The 22,790-nt window shown below is 37.8% G+C and overlaps 1 protein-coding gene across 1 annotated transcript in view; it reads right to left on the bottom strand.

Moving 5' to 3' along the window:
* Nucleotides 1-10,913: 10,913 nt before the first annotated feature.
* The window catches only part of LOC148529029 (kelch-like ECH-associated protein 1A), a 122,050-nt gene continuing 110,173 nt past the window's right edge, over nt 10,914-22,790 (bottom strand). The window contains exon 6 of the mRNA XM_088468943.1: nt 10,914-12,370. Within this exon, the coding sequence (XP_088325069.1) occupies nt 12,252-12,370 (119 nt within the window). The 3' untranslated portion in view covers nt 10,914-12,251. The remainder of the gene's footprint in view (nt 12,371-22,790) is intronic.

Raw genomic sequence — 22,790 nt, 5'->3', positions numbered from 1 at the left:
TACCTCATTACACACTAATGGCCTCTTAGTACAAGCCATATGATGCACTGAGTCATGGTCCTGATAATGTCAAAATTTAGGTGGAGCTCCAGGAGGTAAAGGGTGAATAGGTATCCACAGCGGTGTGGAAGTAGGTCTGAAGGACTCTCTGACACCATCCTGTTTTACCTCCGGCAGCTCTCTGTGCTAGCTGGGACTCTTGTACATCTGCCGGCTTCAGAGGATCCTGCTAGGTGATTCAATTTGCTGTGTGGGCATTTGACCGGTTGGATGGTTGTTGTGTGTCTCCTCTTGCCTGCAGACTCTCATAGTGTTCCGGTACCCATATGGTTGCGGCTAGGCTGTTCTCATTGGCTGCCTCCTGGTTTATTGTCTTCCAGCATCAGTAGCTCCCTCCTGTGCAGCGTGGTAAGCCTTTCTGCCTATGGTCAAATGGATGATCCCTTTCTCTATAGACTCCCTGCATCTGCTGGCTTTTCTTTGTTGCTGCCTGTATAACCTGCCATTGCAGCCTCCTGTGCTATTGCTGGTGACCGCTCAAATTGGCATTATATTTACTGTGGCAGTCTATCCTTGTAGCTGTTTAAAGCAACTTGTGCCTGCCTTCTTTGGTTATACTGATATATAATTATATATATATATATATATATATATATAGTAGCATGTAGACGGGCACTCAATGTATGGATAAAACGCTGGGTGCCTGCTTAAAGGTTTGTATATAGCATGTCTCTTGCTCCATAGAACATAAACCAACGTTTCAAGGATCCAACGGCCTTTTTACACCTTGATAAAAAGGCCGTTGTAGCCTTGAAACGTCGGTTTATGTTGGATTAAAACCATTTTCCTGTTCCACCAAGTCCGGAGGAGTGCCGCCTATTTTTGTTCTATGGAGCAAGAGACATGCTAGCTATAGCTATATATATATATATATATATATATACATATACAGTATATATATATATATATATATATATATATCACCTTGTGACTTTTATTATTTGCTCCTATTATCAACAACATGGGAAAAACTGGGCAGACTGCAACTGCTGCTTGGCTGGAAAAATATGCCTGTTCTCAGACTCATTCAAGTGGTGGCTCACAAGGACCCCCCTCTACACCACAAACTACTCCATTGAAAGTTACTGGATCTCCTATTTCTTCCGAAGTTACACTGCAACAGGTGCTTGAGCCTTCTGAAAAATAGGAATGGTGCAATCACATATTTCTCTGTTGCAACAGGATTTGCAAAAGGTGTTGGAGAGGGTGAATGAAGTGGAAATTTGGGTATCTACATTAGAGGACCAGCATGGCCCGCTGCAGGTGCAAGTTAGAACTTTAAAGGAGCAGATGTCTGTTATGCAGAATAAGTCTTCTGATATTGAAGGCCAGTTACACAGCAATAATGTGTGATTTGTGAGTCTCCCTGAACGGGAGGAGGGTAGCACTCCAGAAATGTTATTGGAGAGATGGCTATGTGATAAATTTGGAAGTGACATTCCACTTCTGACACCATAATGATACCTGTGGACATTTATTACACAGGGTTATCGGTGAAAAATGTAATGTGAGTTAAGATGCACATAATCAGATTTATAAGTTTTTATATAAACAAACAGCAGTTTATTATCAATTTAATAGAATGATAATGTTAGGATGCGGCCTGGGGTCAGCCGCTACTCACCTCCGTGCCGGCGTCCTTGGGCTTAGGTGTCCAGTCACTGGGAGTGGAGGTGAGTGGTGTCTGAGTATTCTCCCCGGGGTCTGCTAGGGCTTTCATGTGTGTGTCTTGGTTTCTGGGGTGCCAGGCATGGACGCAGCCATGTTAGTCAATATCACCTGACTAGTCTCTCCCAATTTCTCTCCTATGGTCACTCTGCTGATCTTCTGATCCAATGACCAGCTACCCAGGGGTATTTAAGTCTGACTCCAGGAACAGGAAACTGCTGTTCAACTTTGCTGTTCCAGTGACTGTGATTCTCACCAGTGTTGCTCTGTGTTACTCCCTGCAGAGTGTTGCTTCAGCCTACTCACAGTTCTCTCATAGAACTTCAGTGTTTTATGTTATTTTTCCTGTGTGTCTTGTAGTGTGCTGCTAGCTCTACTGCAGCTTCCCAGTGTTACTGAGGTGTCAGGTTTCCTGATAATTTCTAGTTATCTCTCAGCTGCTTCAATAGCACATGCTGACATGTGTCACTTTCTCTCCATGTCTCTCTGTGCAAATCAGCACCTGAATCTCTAGCAGTTCCCAGTACATTTTCATGTGTTCTCAAGCAAGCCTGTGACTAGGATATCTACATTCTCAAGTTAATTTCCAGTGTTCAAGTATTTAGTTCTTCACCAGTGTTCAAGCATTTAGTTCATCTCCAGTATTCAAATATTCAGTGCATATCCAGTGTTCAAGTATTTAGTTAATCTCCAGTATTCAAGTATCCAGCTCATCTTCAGTATTCCAGTATTCATTTATACACTAATTAATTTGAACTAGTTCTGGTCTTTCTGCCATTCCCAGGTACCTGTCCAGAGGGCAGCGACCTGCCCACTTGGTGCAGCAAAACCCAAATCCTGACTGGAGGGGCCACTGGTGAAGACCACCAAGTGGGTTAGACTCTGCGCCTCTGAGCAGGTCTAGCCACACTTGGGTTTGGCCACAATAGGGAGACCTAACTGTCACTCACCTGCTGATTCCCTAGCCACCCTATCCCCTGGCTTTTCCCTTACGGTTCCTGACAGATAAGCAATACAAAAATCAATACATTTCACATTAAACACCTAAGGGACAACACTACCAAAGTAGAACATTTACATGAGGCTACATTGGTATTTTTTATTGTTCATAGGTGACTCTAGCCAATGTGTACAAACTAAGCTTGCACACTTCTAAGTATGAAATGAATATGTTAAACACTATGCTGTATATAGTGTGGCAGTATTGGCATAGAGAGCAGCAGTGAGCCATGGATTATGTGTGGGACTGGAGGGATTCATTCACACATGGAAGAAGATGGATGCGTACCACAACTAAAGGCTATTGAGTGGAGTCATTCCAAGAAGGACTGATGCAGACAAGTGTATATACAACCCAGGTGGGGTTGTGGAAGCCAGTAAGGCTACCTGTGAAGACAGTCCGGGTGGAACTGTGACAACTAAAGAGCCCAGTGAGTGGGAGCCAGGAGGCCAGACTCTAAACCTGCAGAAGACCACAAATCTCTGTGACTGTGCTTATGTTACTGAGAAGCCAGGCCAGTGGGACTTGAATCTGAGAAGTCCAGGAGGCCTTGTATGCATTTGCAAGAGACAGGGCTAACTTTGAGACTTTGTGATGCAGTCTAGCTGCCCATTTTAGGGCTAGGGTATGCTGTCTGCTAATAGTAAAGCTAAATTTATTTCATTTGAACCTGAAAAGCTGTGTGAGAGCCTGATTCAAGCACTTAAACACCACCACTGAATACTCTACTGAGCTAATTACCATATAACATCACAATAGCTAGAGATTATTTGAAAAATATGCATTTTTTAATGTTGTGTAGGGCCAGACTGTCTTTTTTTTAATCTATATGGAAGCTTAACCCCACTTAATAAACGTGGTAGCATCACATAAAAATATTTAACAAATTGATATTGAGATTAAGAGAACCAAATTTAACCACTTGTCTGCCGTAGGTTCTGGAGATCCCAAATTTGCCAGTCTCCTGCCACCATCTGATGTGGAAGCTGGACAAGCCAAAGATGCCATGAAATGTATCCTTACTCCCCAACGACAATTAAACCTTAGCCCTCTGCCTGCCCAGCCAGACAGTGTGTTTTTGCAAACTGTCTGACTATCAAAGTAATCAGTTGGCCCTACTAACAACACAAGTGAAGAAAATAACATGTAAAACTATAACAAAGTAATTGCAGAGGCATAATTGCAGCTTGACTGTCTTAACTAACAAAGTTAGTAGAGCCGCAAACACCCTTGATCAAAAAAGGGATTATAATCAAAGGTTCCATGACGCATTCCTAAGAATGTTGGATTCTAATAATAGGTTCCAGGACCCTTTTGTATTATGGTAGAATCTTATAATAGTTTCCAGGATAGGATGGTGGAATCGCATAATAGGTTCTAGGACAGTTTTGCTAGGATGATGGAATTCCAAACAAATGATAATCATGACACCAAAGCAACTATTGTCAGTTTAGGTAGGGACATTAGGTATCTGTTACCAGAAACTGCATCCAGCACATCGACTGGCAGCACCTCCCAAAACACCACCCAGATACTAAGATCTTCCAGGGGAAGGTTTTAAATGGTGTTAGTTAAAAAAAACATAATTAGGTTGGTTTGGCATATTTCATTCAAAAAGGCCAAAGTACACATTTGTGGTCATTGTGATATATTTTTTGTGTTATGTTGTTGATTCATATGTTGTATTTGGAAGCTACTATAGCAAACCACAGATTTGTACAAGCTTCAGTATTTCTATATTGATCTAATGAGTGTTTTATGACACCATTTTTTTTTAAGTTTTGAAAAGCCTTTTGACTCATTAATGTCTGCAAACCTTACGGATCATACATTGTTTGTATGGAACAAAATTATTTAGGGATACATTTTAAATGGCACAAGTCGTATTCAATGTAAGGGTAGAATATTTATACTGTTATCATTGTTTGTATCGTTTTAGGCCAAACACACACGTTTCTTTAAATTCATCACATTTTCTAAGAATATTTTTGAACCAGTTTAAGTTAAATGTTAATACTATAACAAGTGCCCTGAAATCCTCCTAGCAAATGCAAACACGCTGTTCATGAGATGGTCTAAATGAATATATTTATTTTATTAAAACTTGCAACAAATATAATTACATAAAATTAAAAAAACAATAAATTAAATACATAAGATAAAAAAGAAAACCAAATACAATGTGGACATAATATTATCATCATATAAATCCACATCCTACCCTAAAAAAATCAAATCAACTTAATCTATCCTACCAATACAATCTACCACCCTACAAGGGAAAACTAAGCAAATATTTAATTAGCACCCTAAGTATAAAGAATAATTATTTAACTATTACACAATGAATAAAGAAATGACTACTATGGTGTGAGGTGTGGTCTCTCATCTGATTTGCCCACATTCTGGTGGGATCCGCTCCCTCCAAGGGAGAGGAAAACAAGACCGGCACATTCTGGACCTGCAAGAGTAGCTTGGAACTGCAGGTTTTCTGGGCTGTACAGCTGAAGGTGGAGATATGGAACTCTAGGTTACACAGTCGTGCCCTTATATTAAGGCTGAATCTAAAAAAATGGAATTCTCCCATAGAGAACTCCCGAGGGGGGGGCATGGTGTTTTAATGGACTACACCTCAAAAGCTATTGGAGGTACTAAGCTGAAATTTGGCATGGGCGGGTCAAACTGTTGCTCGGTGCTGCATTCCAATTTCAGGGCAAAACCATAAAAAAATTAGGAATTGGGAGTAATCTAAAGTTCCAACTGTCAGTTTTTTCTGACACACTCAATTAGGATCACTTTTCTGCTGTTCTCTATGGGGGATTTTTGGGAAGGCATAACTCAGGGTAGGGGGCGAATTTAGACTTGGGGCTTGTTTTATTAGGTACAGTAGCTATTGTTCCAGGGTAGGTGCTTTTGGGGTTTAGGTAATTGAGAAAAATAGTTTAAAACTATTACCTCACGAATCCGCCATTGTAGAGATAGGAAGTATCAACTTGTTGCGCAGCCTCAGCAGGAGCCTCCAACAGGTGTACTCACTTTGGCTTCACTTGGGTGCACCAAGATGGCTGGCCAGTGCGGGTGGTGGGCTCGGGGGAAGAAAGCGGACATTAGCTGTGGCCAGGACCTAGGAGTGGGGGGGTAGCAGGCGTAACCTTTGGCCAGGACCCAGGGACGGTAGAGTGCATTAACGGCAGTGTTGTGGTGGCAGTGCCAGTGTGAGCAGCAGGACCCAGGGTAGGTAGCAGCAGACAGATGCAGGCTCAGATCTGAAAGATCCATGATACCTGCATCTGTGTATAAATAAACACAGAATCAGGGATGGGATCAGGGAGACCCGTCTGTGCTTCTGGCTTTAAAAAAAAAATGGAGTGCCCCCCCCAAAAAAAAAACAACAACCAGCACTAGGCTTTGGAAAGCCAGTACTGGTTGTGCTAAATATAGGGGACAAATGATGTAGGGGTCGCCTATATGAAGAACAACAGCACCAGGCTTTTCAGAACCAGTCCTGCTTGCCAAAATATGGGGGACAAATGATGTAGCAGTCCCCTGTATTCAGTGCAACCTGCACTGGGCTCTGAGCTGATCCTGGTTCTGGAAATACAACACCGGACCCTTTCTAGTGGGGGGTGATGCCACAGCCAGGGGAGCCCTGTAACCAGGCCCCCCCAGCTGAAGCATCACCCCTGACCGCTACACAGCCCAGGCTGGGATCCTTCGGGAGCTGGGGACCCCCCAATAAAGGTGCCCCCTCTCCAGGGCACCCAGGCCCATGCTGATAGCCCGGGGCTATCCCGGTCACCCTTGGCCGCTGGGTGCCAGATTGATTATGTAAAGTGTGGTGTGAGTAAAGAGTTAAAATATTGTCTTATGCTGTGGAACTACAGTTCCCAGCAAGATTCCCTGCATGCTGGTACTTGGAGAATCTCAAGTTCGAGCATACGGCTGCTGGTACCTGTAGTTCCACAGCAAAAGCATTATTAAAAAACCACAGAGAACACACACTGTAGAAAATAAAATTTTATTAAAACATAAATGCACACACACATGAACAGACACTATCTCACATGCTCACCTATGTATCCCTGTAGCCTATCGGTCCTCTTCTCCATGTAGATAATCCAATGGTGTTCCTGTAATAAACGATCTATACTCACCTCCTCCTATGCATGGATCAGGTCCTCTTTGTTCCAAAGTAGGCAAGCCAGGGTCTTAGCAAAAAAAAAATGCAAATACCCGAACTCACGAACATTAGTACTGTCCTCTAAGGACAGTACTAGCCTAATGACAGCTCCGCTTTGGGATTTCAGTACAGAAATCCTAGTGCAGAGTGCTCATTGGCTGAGAGAGGTGAGCCTTCCGCCTCTCAGCCAATGAGTGTTTCTCACCATTGACTTCAATGGTGAGAACTGCGTGTGCCCATTAAAAAAATGGCACCTCAGTGCCATTTTTTAAATTCAAAGATGGTCACCACGAGCCAGTCATGTAGATATGTATGTGTGTGTGCATGTATATATATATATGTGTGTGTGTGTGTGTGTATATATATATATACAGATATATATATATGTGTGTGTATATATATATATATATATATATGTGTGTATATATATATATATATATATATATATTCGACTCCAACAATGCGGCACTCAGGTACATAAGAGCAGACAAAAGGCAGTGGCTTGCCTCAATATTTCAGTATTATGTAAACTGTCTTCAAGATGTAATAAAACAGAACAAAACTTATCAAGATATAGCCCATCACCAACACCACGTGCAAATCACCGGCGTCCATGACGGAATGCTTTCAGATGATGTCATCATTCCTTGTCCCAGCAATAAGAATCTGCCAGTGTCACAAAGCGGCCACACCATGTGTGCAAACAAAAAACCATCACCAAGCAACCACTCTAGTACAAAACAGAGATCAGTATAGAATGAGAATAACAACTTTAACTCCCTGTCACACAATCAAAACAATGTGGATGGCCAGAAGCAAACTTTATTAGAAGTAGACACATTAAGATAGACTAATGCAATGCAACAGGGAGTAATGACACACTATAGCATTACAAACAGTGGTCCAATAATTGCTGTATAAAACCTCATATAAATAGCACAGAACACTGCTAGATCTCAGCCTTCTAATCACAATCTAGTACTGGATCGGCTAGTACATAAATCACACCTATAGAATATCTCCATTAGGGTAAACACAAGATTTATATTACATAGATGTAATAATACCACTCCTTGTAAAAAAAAGAGGAGGGGCTGTAGAGATAAATAGTTGCAATTAATACTCAGTCATCCAGAGGGACCTCTGGTCTGACTGAATCATAACCTACAACCAATGATTACATATAAATGTAGCCCTTTAGTGAAAAGTAGTATGAATATCAGCCTAGTGTAATAGGTACAACACTATCAAGATAATGTACAGGGCAGATACCAAAATAAAAGGAAAAAACAACAATGTATCCCTGTCAAAGTACTCAGATGTAGAAAACTAATGTCCATGAGTTAGCACTCTGATGTTATCCAAAGCTAGAGAATTATATATTTTCATTCAAACCTTTAGGATGATTTACATCCAAACTGAATATCCACTGGGCTTCTCTTTTTAACAACATTTTGCCACGATCACCACCATGTATTAATGGAGGGATATGATCTATCATACAGTATTTTAATGACATCAAGGGATATTTGAACTCCAAAAATTGTCTAGAAACAGGTTGCTTACTAACCCCATTAGCTAGCGCTGCCCTGATTGCGGAGCCATGAATCATTCGTTCTTTGAACTTTCTCTGTGTTTTCCCCACATAAGATAACCCACCGGGCATAAAATTTGGTACACAACAAAACTGCTATTGCAGTTGAGATGATGGCGAATCAGGATTTGTTTCCCGGTATGTGGATGGTTGAATTAATTACTTGGGATTAAACACTTGCAAGTACCACAACTGCACTTAAAGCAACCTGGTGGTTTACAAATTAGAAAGTTTTTTGGAGCTAACTGAGATTTTGAGCTATAGTTGGTTTTAACTAACAAATCACGTAGATCTTTCCACCTTGCAAAACAGGGCATCAACTGAGTGTTAGAAAGGCCTAATTCTGAATCAGATGTAACTAGGGGTCATAATTGTTTGGACACATTATTAACCACTGGTGATTGTGTGTTATATCTAGTAACCCAGGGTAACTTTGTATCACTTTTTATTCTAAATTTTTTACCTAGTAGGTGTTCCCTATTGATGGACACTACTCTCTGGTTAGTTCCAAATGGTTTCTATTAAATCCCCTCCTGGAGAGTCTTTCAATCACATCATCAAGCTGAAGGTATGCTGCCCTAGTGTCACTGTTTGTCCTCAACACTCGAATATTTGGGAGTAAGGGAGACCCATTTTTAAACTCCTCGGGTGACAGCTTTGCTACTGTTATAATGAATTATGGTCAGTGGGTTTTGTAAATAAAGTTGTAGTCAAATTTGGATCTAATATACCATTCCTAGCATCCAAGAAATCAACTGATGTCTGGCTCATTGTGTATGTAAATTTGATTGGGCATGAGGTGCTGTTATGTGCCTCCATGAACTTAACAAATTTATCTTGTGTCCCCTTCCAAATGATGAGTAGGTCATCAATAAAACATGTAAAAAATAAGATGCCCCCAGACAAAACCTCATCATTGAAAAATAACATATCTTCCATTTTGAACATATACATTTTTTCATAGGAAGCGGCAACTGATGAGCCCATGGCACAGCCCATAATCTGTTCATAACAGATACCATCAAACATAAAAATTATTTGATAGAATCAATTCAAGTAATAAAAGATAGGTATCAATTTGACTTCTATCAAAAAGGTCACTATCCAACAAAAGATTCTTAACAGACCATAATCCCATGCATGTGGAATTACTGTATATAAGCTATTAACATCAGCTGTAATAAGGAAAGTTTTTTTCCAGCAATGTTCCAATCTCACGGAGCTTATTTAACAGTGTGGTAGTATCTAGAAGAAAATAAACATGCTTTTGGATTTAAAATTCAGCTATATACTACATGCCCCCACACATTATATGGTTTGTTCTACTCCACACCCTAAGGAAAACAGGGTACATCTCATCTCTTTCAAAAAAATCTCTGTAAAAAAGGCTCTTTCTATAGAGAAGAGTTTCCCCACTAGTTGTAAAAAAGGAGATCCAAAGGGATTATGGCAGGTAGCCAAACCTGGGGGACTCCAAATCAACACCAATGCATTTCGGAAATACTTTCCTTCCTCCGGGTGTTAAATGTTTTTTTATCCATATTGAAAAGTGACTGATGCAACAGGGACTCATCTATTTACTTTGGAGGGGGAAGAGTAGGCCTTACTCCACTCCAGGGTTGAGACCATTGGACAAATGCAACCCAGCAACACCGCACACAACTATACTAATACTGAATATCATCTTAAACATTTTTTTATATATTCTACATTGCAATATAGGGAAAAATAAATGAACATAAACATGCATATATTTGTGAATTGCTGAAGGAACATATACATCCACATAATTCTGTGTTGTCAGTTCCATCCTCTGAACATTCTGAATATAATTCCGAAGAAAGTTTATATCTCTCATAAATTGCATCGCCTGATTTCTTCTTAATACATTGGAAAATCTTCTTGAAGCATTTCACTAATATATAGAAAATCAACAACATTATCAGGACAAAAAATATTAACCTTCCCAATATGTGCATCATATTGCTTAACCAATTTCCAACCCATGCGAACTAGGTACTGGGGTTCAAGCAGGTGAACCAGCTCACGTTTATTTGTTCAGCAAATTATTTTTTAACCCGAGTAACTTCATTTAACCTTTATATTATTTCTTCTGCATCAGAAGAATTTGTGATGTATATATAACACTTTAACCTATATACTGTTTGTAATGTGACACAATACCCTGAAGTTGCAGCTGTAAGGTAGTGTGTGCTGCATTTAATTCAGTGTGTTATTGCTTGAAACTCTCTTACCACAATGTCTGCGATATTGTTTATTAATAAAACCCATTCCAAAAGAATTCACCAGCAATCATTTATAATCTCTATGCCCACACATATATAATATAACCCTTGTGGTATGTCATGGTTTATTAGACAATGTGTTTACAACAAGCATTATAAGGGACATTACAACGGGCACCCTTTTCATCCACGCTTTCTTCTTGCTTGTTACATTCTGCAATATGATGACTGTATTTTATTGTACCCCTACATTCCTTCTGTTATTACAGTTTATTAATGCACTCACACATTCTTCATTATTAGATTTTGTGTATTTAATAATTTCCAAAAGATCCCCAAACAAGTTTAATTCTGTAATATTGTATTACAGACACTGGTTCCAAAATAAGTACCTTCAACTCCTGTACCTTTTTGTTAATACACATGATGTTGTCCGAATCATACCTTGGATACATTGTTAACTTTAAATGTAAGGAACCTGTAACATTATAAGATTCAAGTGTGTGAGCTCCACATAGTGAGTGAAGTGTTGTTTGATTTGAGTGCAATGAAAAATAAACATTAGCACAACAATCCCTGAATAACATGGTGACTACATACCCAACAATCAACTTTATTGTTCTTCCTACGAGCTCATAAGTGTCCAGGGGAGAAGTGTCAGCGTATATAAAGAGGTGCTGTCTTTGCACCATTGTATACCCTTTTTCTCTGAAATTAAACCACAGTATTCACATACAGTATACACCTTGGAATTGTGAAGCAAACACCTTTGCCTTACTGTAATGGCTCTTCTTTTCCGATATTTCACCAGATACATCTTATACCCAGTACCAGTATAAGTTCTTATTTACCTGTATTTTATTACTTTAATGTATTTGTCATTTTTTAACTTTATAATTATTTTTACATACAGGCTATTAAGAATTTTTCATCTTGGTCTTCTGACCATCCTCTGATCCGTACCTATGCCTGAGAGTATCAGTAGTAAAATGAGTGTGAGCGTCTTTTATAGCTCTTAATGTGGTTAACACCCTATCCCTTACAATCATGGGTTTCAAAATAGGAGTGGAGTCTACCACTATAACCCCGGCAGTACCCCTAGGATAACTCTCCACACCGTCCTCATCAGCCACCATTCCTTGACAGCTCTCATTCACTACAAAAAAATAAAAAATTAAAAAATGCTTCAATCAATGGATACACAGAGACTTGATCACCAATAGCCATCTTTCCTTTTCTTTGTCCACAATCCACAGAAAACTAATAATGTCCCTGATTCTGTGAACCTTATCTTGGTCTGAACTGCGGCTCTGATCAGGCCCATCATCAAATCACTTTGTTAAATTTAAATCACAGTCAATGTCTTTATCTGCGTCTTCTCTGGCTTTAAATGACCTCACCGTCAGGTCGGAAAACTTATTGCAGTGAGATAAGTGAATCCAATTGTCCTATTCAGCCACATCGAGGTTGTTAGCAGAACCTGGAACAGGCCTTGCCATCGATCTATGAGACAACCAGAAATTTCTCACCATTACATAGTCTGCAGGCTGGATTCCATGACAAGGTCCTTCTGGGAGTCTCTTCGTAAGATTTCCTTGCTTTTCTTGTAAAGTCTTCAGATGCTGTGAAAATTGTATAACACAGTCCTAAGTTAAATCATATAACAGTGATAAGTCTGTTGCTGGACTTACAATAAGGATAGGCAGTTTTCCAAAAAATAGCTCATAAGGCACAGGTTAAGTGGCTGCTTTGGTGTGGTGTGAATGCTATACAAAATCAGAGTTAAAATGTCCAGCCAACTCGTAGTCCCCACACCCAACTAGCTAACCTTGTACTTAATGATAGTGTTTACACATTCAATTTTACTTTTTTTTATATACCCATATATTGACACATTGCTTGGAATACCTTCCCTGTAAAATGTGTACCTTTGTCACCTTTAACAACACATGGGATACTATATGTGGGCACAAATTCCTGCACAATTTCCTGTGAATGATGCTGCACATGATGAAAGATTTCTGTGACAACATCCGGGTCACTTCATCAGGAAACTGTGAAGTACTCACAAACAATAAATGGTTAGATAAATGCAAGATATCCAGGACACATTGAACCTGCTAATGATAGTGATATTAGTTGCAGGAAGGACACGGATATCAGTAATAATCATCAATTGAATCAGCTGAATCAGATCTAACAGTTCACTTCTGGGGAATGGTCATACACATATTATTGATTAAAACAAGCAAACATATAGCAATAAGCTATCAGCATTGTTACAAAAGCATTGTCATCATCAGAGACAACAGTCTCTGAGGTTTACATCTTGAATTAAACAAAGTAAAAAGACAAAGCAGGAGAAATAACATTTCTATAGGAGATAGGTAAGGGGGTTTGGGGAAGGAGAGCAGGGGGAGGAAGGAGGAGGAGAGAGCTGGTCTTCAGCAATGAAGGCAGGGGGGGGTGCCATTGGCTGACTGCCATACCACACTGTAGGTGTCATTGTGTAGCTTCTTATTGCTACACTGTAAAAAAATTACAATTGTTTGATGAAATAAATTTGCCCAATTTGGATAAACTAATTGTTGCTTTAAAAGTTTCTTAAAACAGATTAAATGTGCCAGACTTTGGTAAAAGTTCTGGTGGTTCTGGTGACCATTTAAAGACATATTTTATACTCTCATCATCATACAAGTCTTTCATAATTGCATACATACTTGTCATTCCTAGTCACATATGCATTTTTTTTTTAATTGACTACCCTCCTAACTTTTGGCAACTCACTCGATGCCATACACAAGAAATGTCTCTTTTTTATTAAAATAATACTCTTTTTCCAAATAGGCCAATCTTCTGACTTTGAAATGGGTGCACTGTCTTTCTCTTTCACACTAGTTTTACACCTGTAATGAGAAGCTTCCCTAAGCACAAGCGTGTTAGTGGGATCCGATACAATATTTGGTAAACTACCCTGATATTTTCCATTTCACCAAACCAATTCCTTCACCTTCAATCAAACAATCATTACCATCCAGGAGCTTCACGCGCCATTCTCCCTATACTCTGTAGCATATTGCAGCCTACAATCAACCTCTGCACCTTCAAATCACTTGCTCATACCCTCCATATCATTTACAGGAACTCTTTTCAATCCCATACAAGTATTTAGACAATGCTACCCTTTACAAAAGCAAACGAGATTAACTTTTTTTTTTCTCAAGATTGTGACACGTCTGTCAAAATAAAACCCTAAATAAACTACCCTATTCATGTTACCTGTCTTTTCGTTATCAGGTCAAACACCTCTCATGTACAATCTGCCCTTTGTTATCAGATTTAGCACTTTCACATCAATATTATCTAGTTATCAGATATCTGCAGATTGATTTTAGACTATCTAGCCACGGCCGTGGACTTCTCTTCTTTGTCAATAATATTACTCCTGCAACTTCCACATAAACAGATTCACATCTCTCTACACACACCTTTCAGAAAAGACAATAAAGAAAATCCAAAAACACCTATGTCACCAATGTCTATTACCTCAAACATGTAACTGACACATAACAAATCTTAAACAATATTTCAAATTCTGGAATAAACACCTCAAGTTTATCATAACACATCAGCAGAAACTGATCTATGTTAATCAAACTGCTAAATCTAACACAGCAAAATACATACAATTAAAGCACATCTACTTTAACTACCTAATCAGGGTTTTTTTTATTATTAAAAAATTCAGAAATCAATATCTCAACAAAAACAATAATGCAAAGACAATCATTCAACTTGCAAATTTAAAGACTGCCAATATTTTACTCTTTAATTTCAGTGCACGGGAGGAAAAAAAAAACACAACAGATACCATTTACCTTCCTTATCTACTCGTCACACTGCCGGGCCTGAGACGGAGGGGGGGAATCTTCTGCTTCCAGCGCCATTATTTTTATAGGCTACGAACTAAACTTATCAAACTTCTAACAAAAATAAATAAATCCAAAACACTCATTTAATACAACACAGTTAACTTACCACTAAATCAGAGACTGAGGGAGGAAAAGGGGAAGAAAAAAACAAAACTGAACATTTAATAATAATAAAAAAAAAAAAAAATTATCCTATGAGAAAAGTGACTCACTCTCTCACTCACCCATAGCGGGTGCCAACTGGTGTATCTGAGTCATGGCACCAAAATTGATAATGCGATGTGTTTTAGATTTCTTTATAAACCTTACTTGTTATAAGAAGAAATTAAATAATTCACACTAATACAGATTCTAAAATAAATGACAATGCTTTTACTTAAAGACAGCGTAATTATACATGTATTTTGCCAATGCAGAGTTACAACAAAAGGTTATATTCACAGCAGTAGTAAGGAATACTTATAAAATAAATTTGTGACACCCAGTGTAGCATACCAGCCAATTTCATACATATGTATGGCAACGCCACCAGCACCCATGTTGTCTGCTCCCTCCTCCTGCCTCCAAGTGTTCCCCAAACTGCCCCCCCTCTTTCTCTCATGAGCTTTATACTATACTTTTTGGCTATGTCTCCAGTTAACCCAAAAATGGGGAATATTAAATTATTTAATATTCATACATACATGCTAGACCTTAATTGTATATATGTCGTAACCAAAATATAATGTTATCTTCTTGTTTTGTTCACCTGTAACTTCTAATTCTTTGCTTCTTGTAGGCCAAGGCTATCTTGATTAGCCCTCTTATTTACTAAATCTGAGACTGGCTGTCTGCTAGTTTGCTCACATTCAAACTGACACAGATTTTAAACTCACAAGTCTTTATATTGCTGAACCATTAAATAAGATGGCTGCTTTATCAGTTCTAACTTGTGCTTATCTCCGCAGTTAATCACACCTGCATATAAATAAACACTAATCTCTATATACTTATTAATACATCATTTAAGATACATTTGGATAAAATAGTAAACAAAGTGACTGATGCAACAGGGACTCATCTATTTACTTTGGAGGGGGAAGGGTAGGCCTTAATCTTCTCCATGGTTGAGACTATTCGACAAATGCGACCCAGCTAAACCTCACACAACTATACTAATACTGAATATCATCTTAAACATTTTTTATATATTCTACATTGCAATATAGGGATAAATAAATGAACATAAATGTGCATATATTCGTGAATTGCTGAAGGAACATGTATATCCAAATAATTCTGTGTTTTCAACTGTATATGAGGTTAGTTCATAGGTTCCCATGGAATACATAAAAACAGCGATTCAAGCAATGGTGCAGCAGAACTACCGCTGAAGTGGTCACTTTCACTTCCACAATTAATTCCTATAATAAAGCACTTGCAGTCAACTGTGCTCCCTGGAGTATTTTCGTAATCTAACATTCACGTGATCCAATTCCAAACTCTTAAGTCTTTTCTGTTGAAAGAAGACCTTGTTTCCAATTGGTATATCCAGGAATAACAATCCTTTTATTCCAACTAGTGTATTTTCAATGATCCTCCACTTGTAATGACATATAAAACATGGAAAAGGTTATATATAGTGAAGTACTATTTATTCATGTATAAAATGTATTTAAAAACATGAACAGACAAATAGTATACAGAGCCTCGAACCAGATGGTGTGGGGTGTCAAATATTACATCCAAGTGCACATACAAATATCAACAGTGACCACCTGGGTTCAGGTACTGTAACATCAGAAATGCTTGCCAGAGTGATATGAGTCCCTCTACAAATATCACCTGTCTATCTGCATACAACAACAACGTGTTTCTGCTCTCCAGGAGCATTTCTCAAGGTGTATCTTCTAGTCTGCCTGATTCACCAATATACCCTTTGTCAGGGAAATATAGATCACGATGGAAGTGAAGCTGAATGTGTAAGGGTTAATTCTTCTTGCTGTGTTGCATAGACTGGTGAATGACTCCTTTATCTTTATCCCACCCTTTAGGCATGGTATCACTTTCATGGTACAACGACAAATGCTAAATCTCCAATCTAAGTTTAAACTAAAAGGGTGTCTTTGAAGAGGTCATGAACAGTAGAAATGATGGATAATGTCTCTCTTTTGACATATGAACCTTGTATGACTAACCATGAAGGCCACCATTTCTAATTTATAAATAGTTGTGTTCAATATGTAAGCCCTTAGTCATATTAGGAAATTACTTGTAATTAGTTAGGCTTGCATCTGTTACCATATGTGGGATGAAACCTGCCTATTTAAGACTGGAAAAAGACCTGTGCAAGTTGTCTGCTTTCATTCTGACTTTAAGAGGAAAGGACACCCATACATGTATGTATTTAAATAAATTACTATGTTGCTTTCAACTTAAACACCGAGTGTTTGTTGAGTGTATGTATTGAATCATTAAGCTTATTGCTACATCACCTTAAACCTCCTGTGATTGGTCATTAGAAAAATCTCCTTAATCATCCCTAATCTCTCCATATTCTTTTTAAATAACATAAATAACATATATCTGATATTTCATACCTTTCAAGGTTTTACATATGATCTCCTCAGCCTGTTCATCCTCATAGAAGTCCCTGAAAAGATTAAATAATAACCTCATTTCCATGTGCGTTCCACCCATGGAACGCACGTTACTTCTGGATTACGGTATCACTAATTTTCTGAAAAACCGCAAGTATTGTAGTTGTACAGTCCTCTCACTGTGTTCCACCTTCAATCCACATGGATCGCATGAGTTGCCGGCTCCCTCTATAATGTTCAGGAAGTTCCCACTGTCGGGGTAGTAAGGCGTTTGGATCCAACACTTCCCTTCAGGCGCTGTACTTATAATAAATGATCCCCATGTCTGCAACTTCCGGTTCCCATTCAAAGAGGGACCGGGTAGGACTCAAAACACATTCCGTATCCCCAACTCAAAATTGTCATGAGATTTTATAAAAGGACAGGGTAAAAAAACATCTGGACGCAATATATAAAAAATATATAAACAGCTGGACATAAATACACAATTCTAATAACCCATCCTAAAAATATATAAAATCAGATTACATAAATATAAAAACCAAAAAGGATGCATGATATAAAAGGATGACATAAATATATTAAAAGTTGGTTAAACTGTATTGACAATTATAAAAGGTAGGACACTACATCATAAAAACCATTTTAACTCAAACTCTTTATTAAGTCTGCTGGCACCAATTAATTCATTTCATAAATCCATTTCATCTCTTATTGGGCCAGCTGTTCTATCTTTTTCTTTCTCCAGTGTTGAACCAGCTTTATACTGACAACTTTTTTCAGTAAATTACAACATTTATTATGAATCTCTTTAAAATGTTTTGATACTGAATGGTTTTCAAATTAATTTCTGATGTTCCTAAGATGTTCGGAACATCGTTCTTTCAAGGGCCTCAAAGTACAGCCTATATACTGTAGACCGCATGAACACCCTAATAAATATACACAATTTTTCGTATTACAGGTGATGAAATCTGTGATATGGTAGGTTTTTTTGGTAGTGGTGTATATAAATTCTTCTGTTTTACTGGATTGTGTATTATGGTTTCTACACATCAAACAAAGACCACACCTGTGGAATCCAGTGGTCTTTATTTGACCTGATCTTTTGGGGGGGATTGCACTTTTAACCATTTTGTCTTTTAAATTTTGAGCTTTACTCTAAATAAACTGTGGCTTTGAAGGAATAATTGGTTTTAGAATAGGATCTCTGGATAAAAGGTGCCAGTGTTTCTTTATCAATTTCTCTAAATCCTTCTATTGTTTATTATAAATCATAATAAATGGTAGCATGATATCTTTATTCTCACTGACTTCTTTAGACTTTAAGAATTCCTCTATTTCCATTTCCATTAGATTTGGTATATAATCATCCAACATTTCTTCTTTATAACCCTTAGATATACACTTGTTTTAAATTTGTAGCCTGTTCCTTATAGACCTTTAATGTCATTACAATTTCGCTGCAATTTGGTCTTCATAATGCCATTTTCCACATATATGGTCAGATCTAAAAAAGTCACTTCTGTCTTATTGACATTATAGATCAAATCAAAATTAAAATAATTGATATTAAGTTCTGTGCAGAAAGATTTTAGATCTACTTCACTACCTTCCCAAATAAATAAAATGTCATCTATAAAACTAAAAAAACTTTAATATTCTTCAAAAATCTATTATTGGTCCAGATTTTTTGGTCCTCCCAGAAATCCATAAAAAGGTTGGCGTATGATGGGGCAAAGCATGTACCCATTGCCGTACCCTTTCTTTGTTGATTAAATTTGTTGCCATACCAAAAATAATTGTTAGGAATAAAATCAACACCATCTAAAATAAATATCTTGTCCTCTTTTATATTACTGCCTTCAAGATGGCACTTCATGGCCTCCATTCTTCTATTATGGTCTATTATTGTATATAGTGTACTTACATCTGCCGTGGCCAAAATAAAATCGTCTTGCCATTCAATTTGGTCTAATTTATTCAGATTGTCCATAGTATCTTTAATATAAGATTTTAATTTAAAAACCTCTGGTTGAATAAGGTAGTCTATAAAATGAGATAAATTGGTGGTTAAACATCCCATCCCTGTCACTATAGGGGTCCGGGAGAGTTTTGTTGATTCTTATGGATTTTGGGTAAAATATAAAATACCGGAAGACTGTGGTTATCCATTTTAATGTATTTCTCCTCTTTCTCAGTGATCAATCCTTCATTTTTATATTTTAGTAATAAATTATTTAAATAATTTCCCATCCGTTCAGTTGGATTACTTCTTATGTTTATTTGTCTTCCAGTTGTCTTTTAATCTCATTTTCATACTTTATTGATAATGATTATTCTCCTCCCCCCTTTTCAGGTGGCTTGATTACAATCTTTTGGTTGTCACAGAGATTTTTATTTGCCTCCCTCTTGTTTTTATTAATATTTTGGGATTTCTCCCATTTGGGATTGATTTTATCCAAATCAGAAATCACAGCCTTGCTGAAGCTCTCCACAAAACAACCCCTACTAAATGTGGGGTTGAAATTAGACTTGGGTCTGATGGGGGCTCGGTTATTAGTCATCTCTGCTTTTTTACTGAGGAAGTATTTTTTTAAGGAAATTTGTCTTACAAACTTCTGTATATCCACAAAAGTCTCAAACTTGTTTAATTTATTGTCCGGGGCAAATTTTAAGCCCTTCTTTAAGACATTGTTCTCATCGATTGTTAATGTATGTTTGCTCAAGTTGAAAATTTTAGTTTCCATCATTGGCCCATTGTTGTCTTTATCAATATCCTTTTCTAATATCTCCCTATCTTTTTTTTTTCCATTTACCTCTTTTACCCCTTTTTCTTTTTCATACAACTACTTCTGGATTTTCAGAAAATTAGTGATGCCATAATCTGGAAGTAATGTACATTCCACGGGTGGAACGCATGCGGAAACTAGGTTATTATTTAATCTTTTCAGGGACTTTTATGAGGATGAACAGGTTGAGAAGATCACATGTAAGACCTTGAAAGGTATAAAATTTCAGATATATGTTATTTAAATAGAATATGGAGAGATTAGGGCTGATTAAGGAGATTTTTCTAATGACCAATCACAGGAGCTATAAGGGTATATTGGTGAGTCAGGCAGATTAAAAGATAGACCTTGAGAAAGGCTCCTGGAGAGCAGAAACATGTTGTTGTTGTATGCAGATGGACAGGTGATATTTGTGGAGGGACTCATTTCACTCTGGCAAGCATTTCTGATGTTACAGTATCTGAACCCGGGCAGTCACTGTTAATATGTGTATGTGAACTTGGGTGTAATATTTGACACCCCACATTATCTGGTATGAGGCTCTGTATACTATTTGTATGTTCATGTTTGTAAATAATTTTTTGACCTGAATAAATAGTACTTCACTATATATACCCTTCTCCATGTTTTATATGTCGATACAAGTGGAGGATCATTGAAAATACACTTGTTGGAATAAAATTATTGTTATTCCTGGATATACCAGTTGGAAACAAGGTATTCTTTCAACAGAAAAGACTTAAGAGTTTGGAATTGGATCACGTGAACTTTAGAATACGAAAATACCCCAGGGAGCACAGTTGACTGCAAGTACTTTATTATAGGAATAAAAAAATTGCTGTTTATGGAAAATTGACAAGAATTTTCTGTCTTCTTGTTTGGATTTCCTTGTTTTGGAAATTAGAGGATGTTTCCACAGAAACAACTGAGACTGGTGATACTCTATCTAGCAGTGCTTGTGGACTACTCTGCTCTGAGTTATGAATTCTATGCAAAGAAAACACCAAGGTACACAATTACATGGGTGGAGAACAGCTCATAGGTAAACCTAGAATTTTCTTTTTAATAGGCTTTTAACAAACTGACATACTGTATATTATTGCTGTACTAGAGTAGACCTACAGTAAGTATAGTGAGAATGGCTTTAGTGTACCATTTAGGTATACTACCTGTATACTTAAGTCCTCTGTCCTGGCAAGGTTGATCAGTACAACATTTATGACATACTTGTACAATAAACTGTAGAGGGACCTTGGTGCACTATTTTATTCTGAATTAATATGGTGAGGTTGGCCATATCATGTTGTGGACCATTGCATTACAATAATGTATTAATCATAGTTCTAGAGTACGACCATATATAATTGTTAGCAACATTCAACATAAAGGGGCACAGATATCAAGATGGATTCAGCCTTATAGAGGTGCAGAATCTCCATTTCAATATGGCCACTGAAATCAATGCAAATGTGCAAACAGGTCACAGTCACTGACTATGACACTCTCACATCTGGCCACCTTGCTGTTACCACAAAGGAATCGAAACTAAAAATCTATTTCTGTGTCCAAATTCACTCTGTCACCCAGGAGGAACCATGGGGAGGCATGCACAATGCGACTTGGATGCATTGGCAGACTGAAAACATTGGCATCTTGCATCCGATGCCACAACAGTTTCCAGCTCTGAGTCAGGCAGTTTGTGGGCTGCCCTTACGCCAAAAGTATATGCAATATGAATTGAAAATGAACCATCTCAGATGCAATGCTTAGTACATCCCGCCCTAAGGGGTATATTTACTAAAGTGAAAGTTTTTAGAAGTGGAGTTGTTGCCCATAGCAACCAATTAGATTCCTACCTACCATTTATCTAGCACCTTCTAGAAGATATCAGCTAGAATCTGATCGGTTGCTATGGGCAACATCTCCACCTCCTCACCTCCGTGTTTTGTTTTCGTGTTTTGGATCTGGATTTTTTCTTAAAAAAATAAAAAAAAACAGCTAAAATCACATAAAATGTGCCTTTTTTTTGTTCCTACTGTATTAATAACCTCAATAACATTTATTTCCACTCATTTCCAGTCAATTTTGACCAACTCACAATATTGATTTTTTCATCCAGTTAAAGGGCCAAAAGGTTGCATCCAGCTTGCTGGCTCAAAAACTGATTGATATAATTATTAATAGAGTTGAGGACTGTGCAAAGATGATGGTTGGGAAACCCTTGAGCATTGATAGTTGATAGTTGGTGCAGCCCCTGGCTGTAAAATTGATAATAATTGAATTAAAAAACAATTCATTGGTGCAGCACCAGGCTGAATAATTAATAATAAAAAGAAATTAATTGGTGTAGCCCCTGGCTGTAAAATTGATAATAAATTAATTTAAAAACAAATCATTGGTTCCTAAGCCAACCATAACATTATTTTAAAATGTCAGGCAACAATGCCCCAACCAGCACATAAAGGAAAGACAAAAGGTTCAAGATGGAATAGTCCTTGGGCCTTCCCACCCACCCTTATTTTGTATACGAAACAAGACATTCACAGTTTAACATAGCAATCATTTCAATGACAAGGACACCAATTGTGGCTGAAATGATTGGTTTGTTTGGACCCCCATAAAACAAGCTGCCAATGTGCATTGCACATGGAAATGAAAATGATCCCGTACACAGACTGGCTTTACATTACAAGTTGTCATCATCCTGGTCCTCATCTTCATCATCCCCATCAGTGTGTA

Source organism: Taudactylus pleione, unplaced genomic scaffold, assembly GCF_031769625.1.
Source record: "Taudactylus pleione unplaced genomic scaffold, aTauple2 ptg000087l, whole genome shotgun sequence".
NCBI lineage: Eukaryota > Metazoa > Chordata > Amphibia > Anura > Myobatrachidae > Taudactylus > Taudactylus pleione.
Note: the sequence above shows the minus strand (reverse complement) of the source record. Positions and strands in the feature narration are given on the sequence as shown.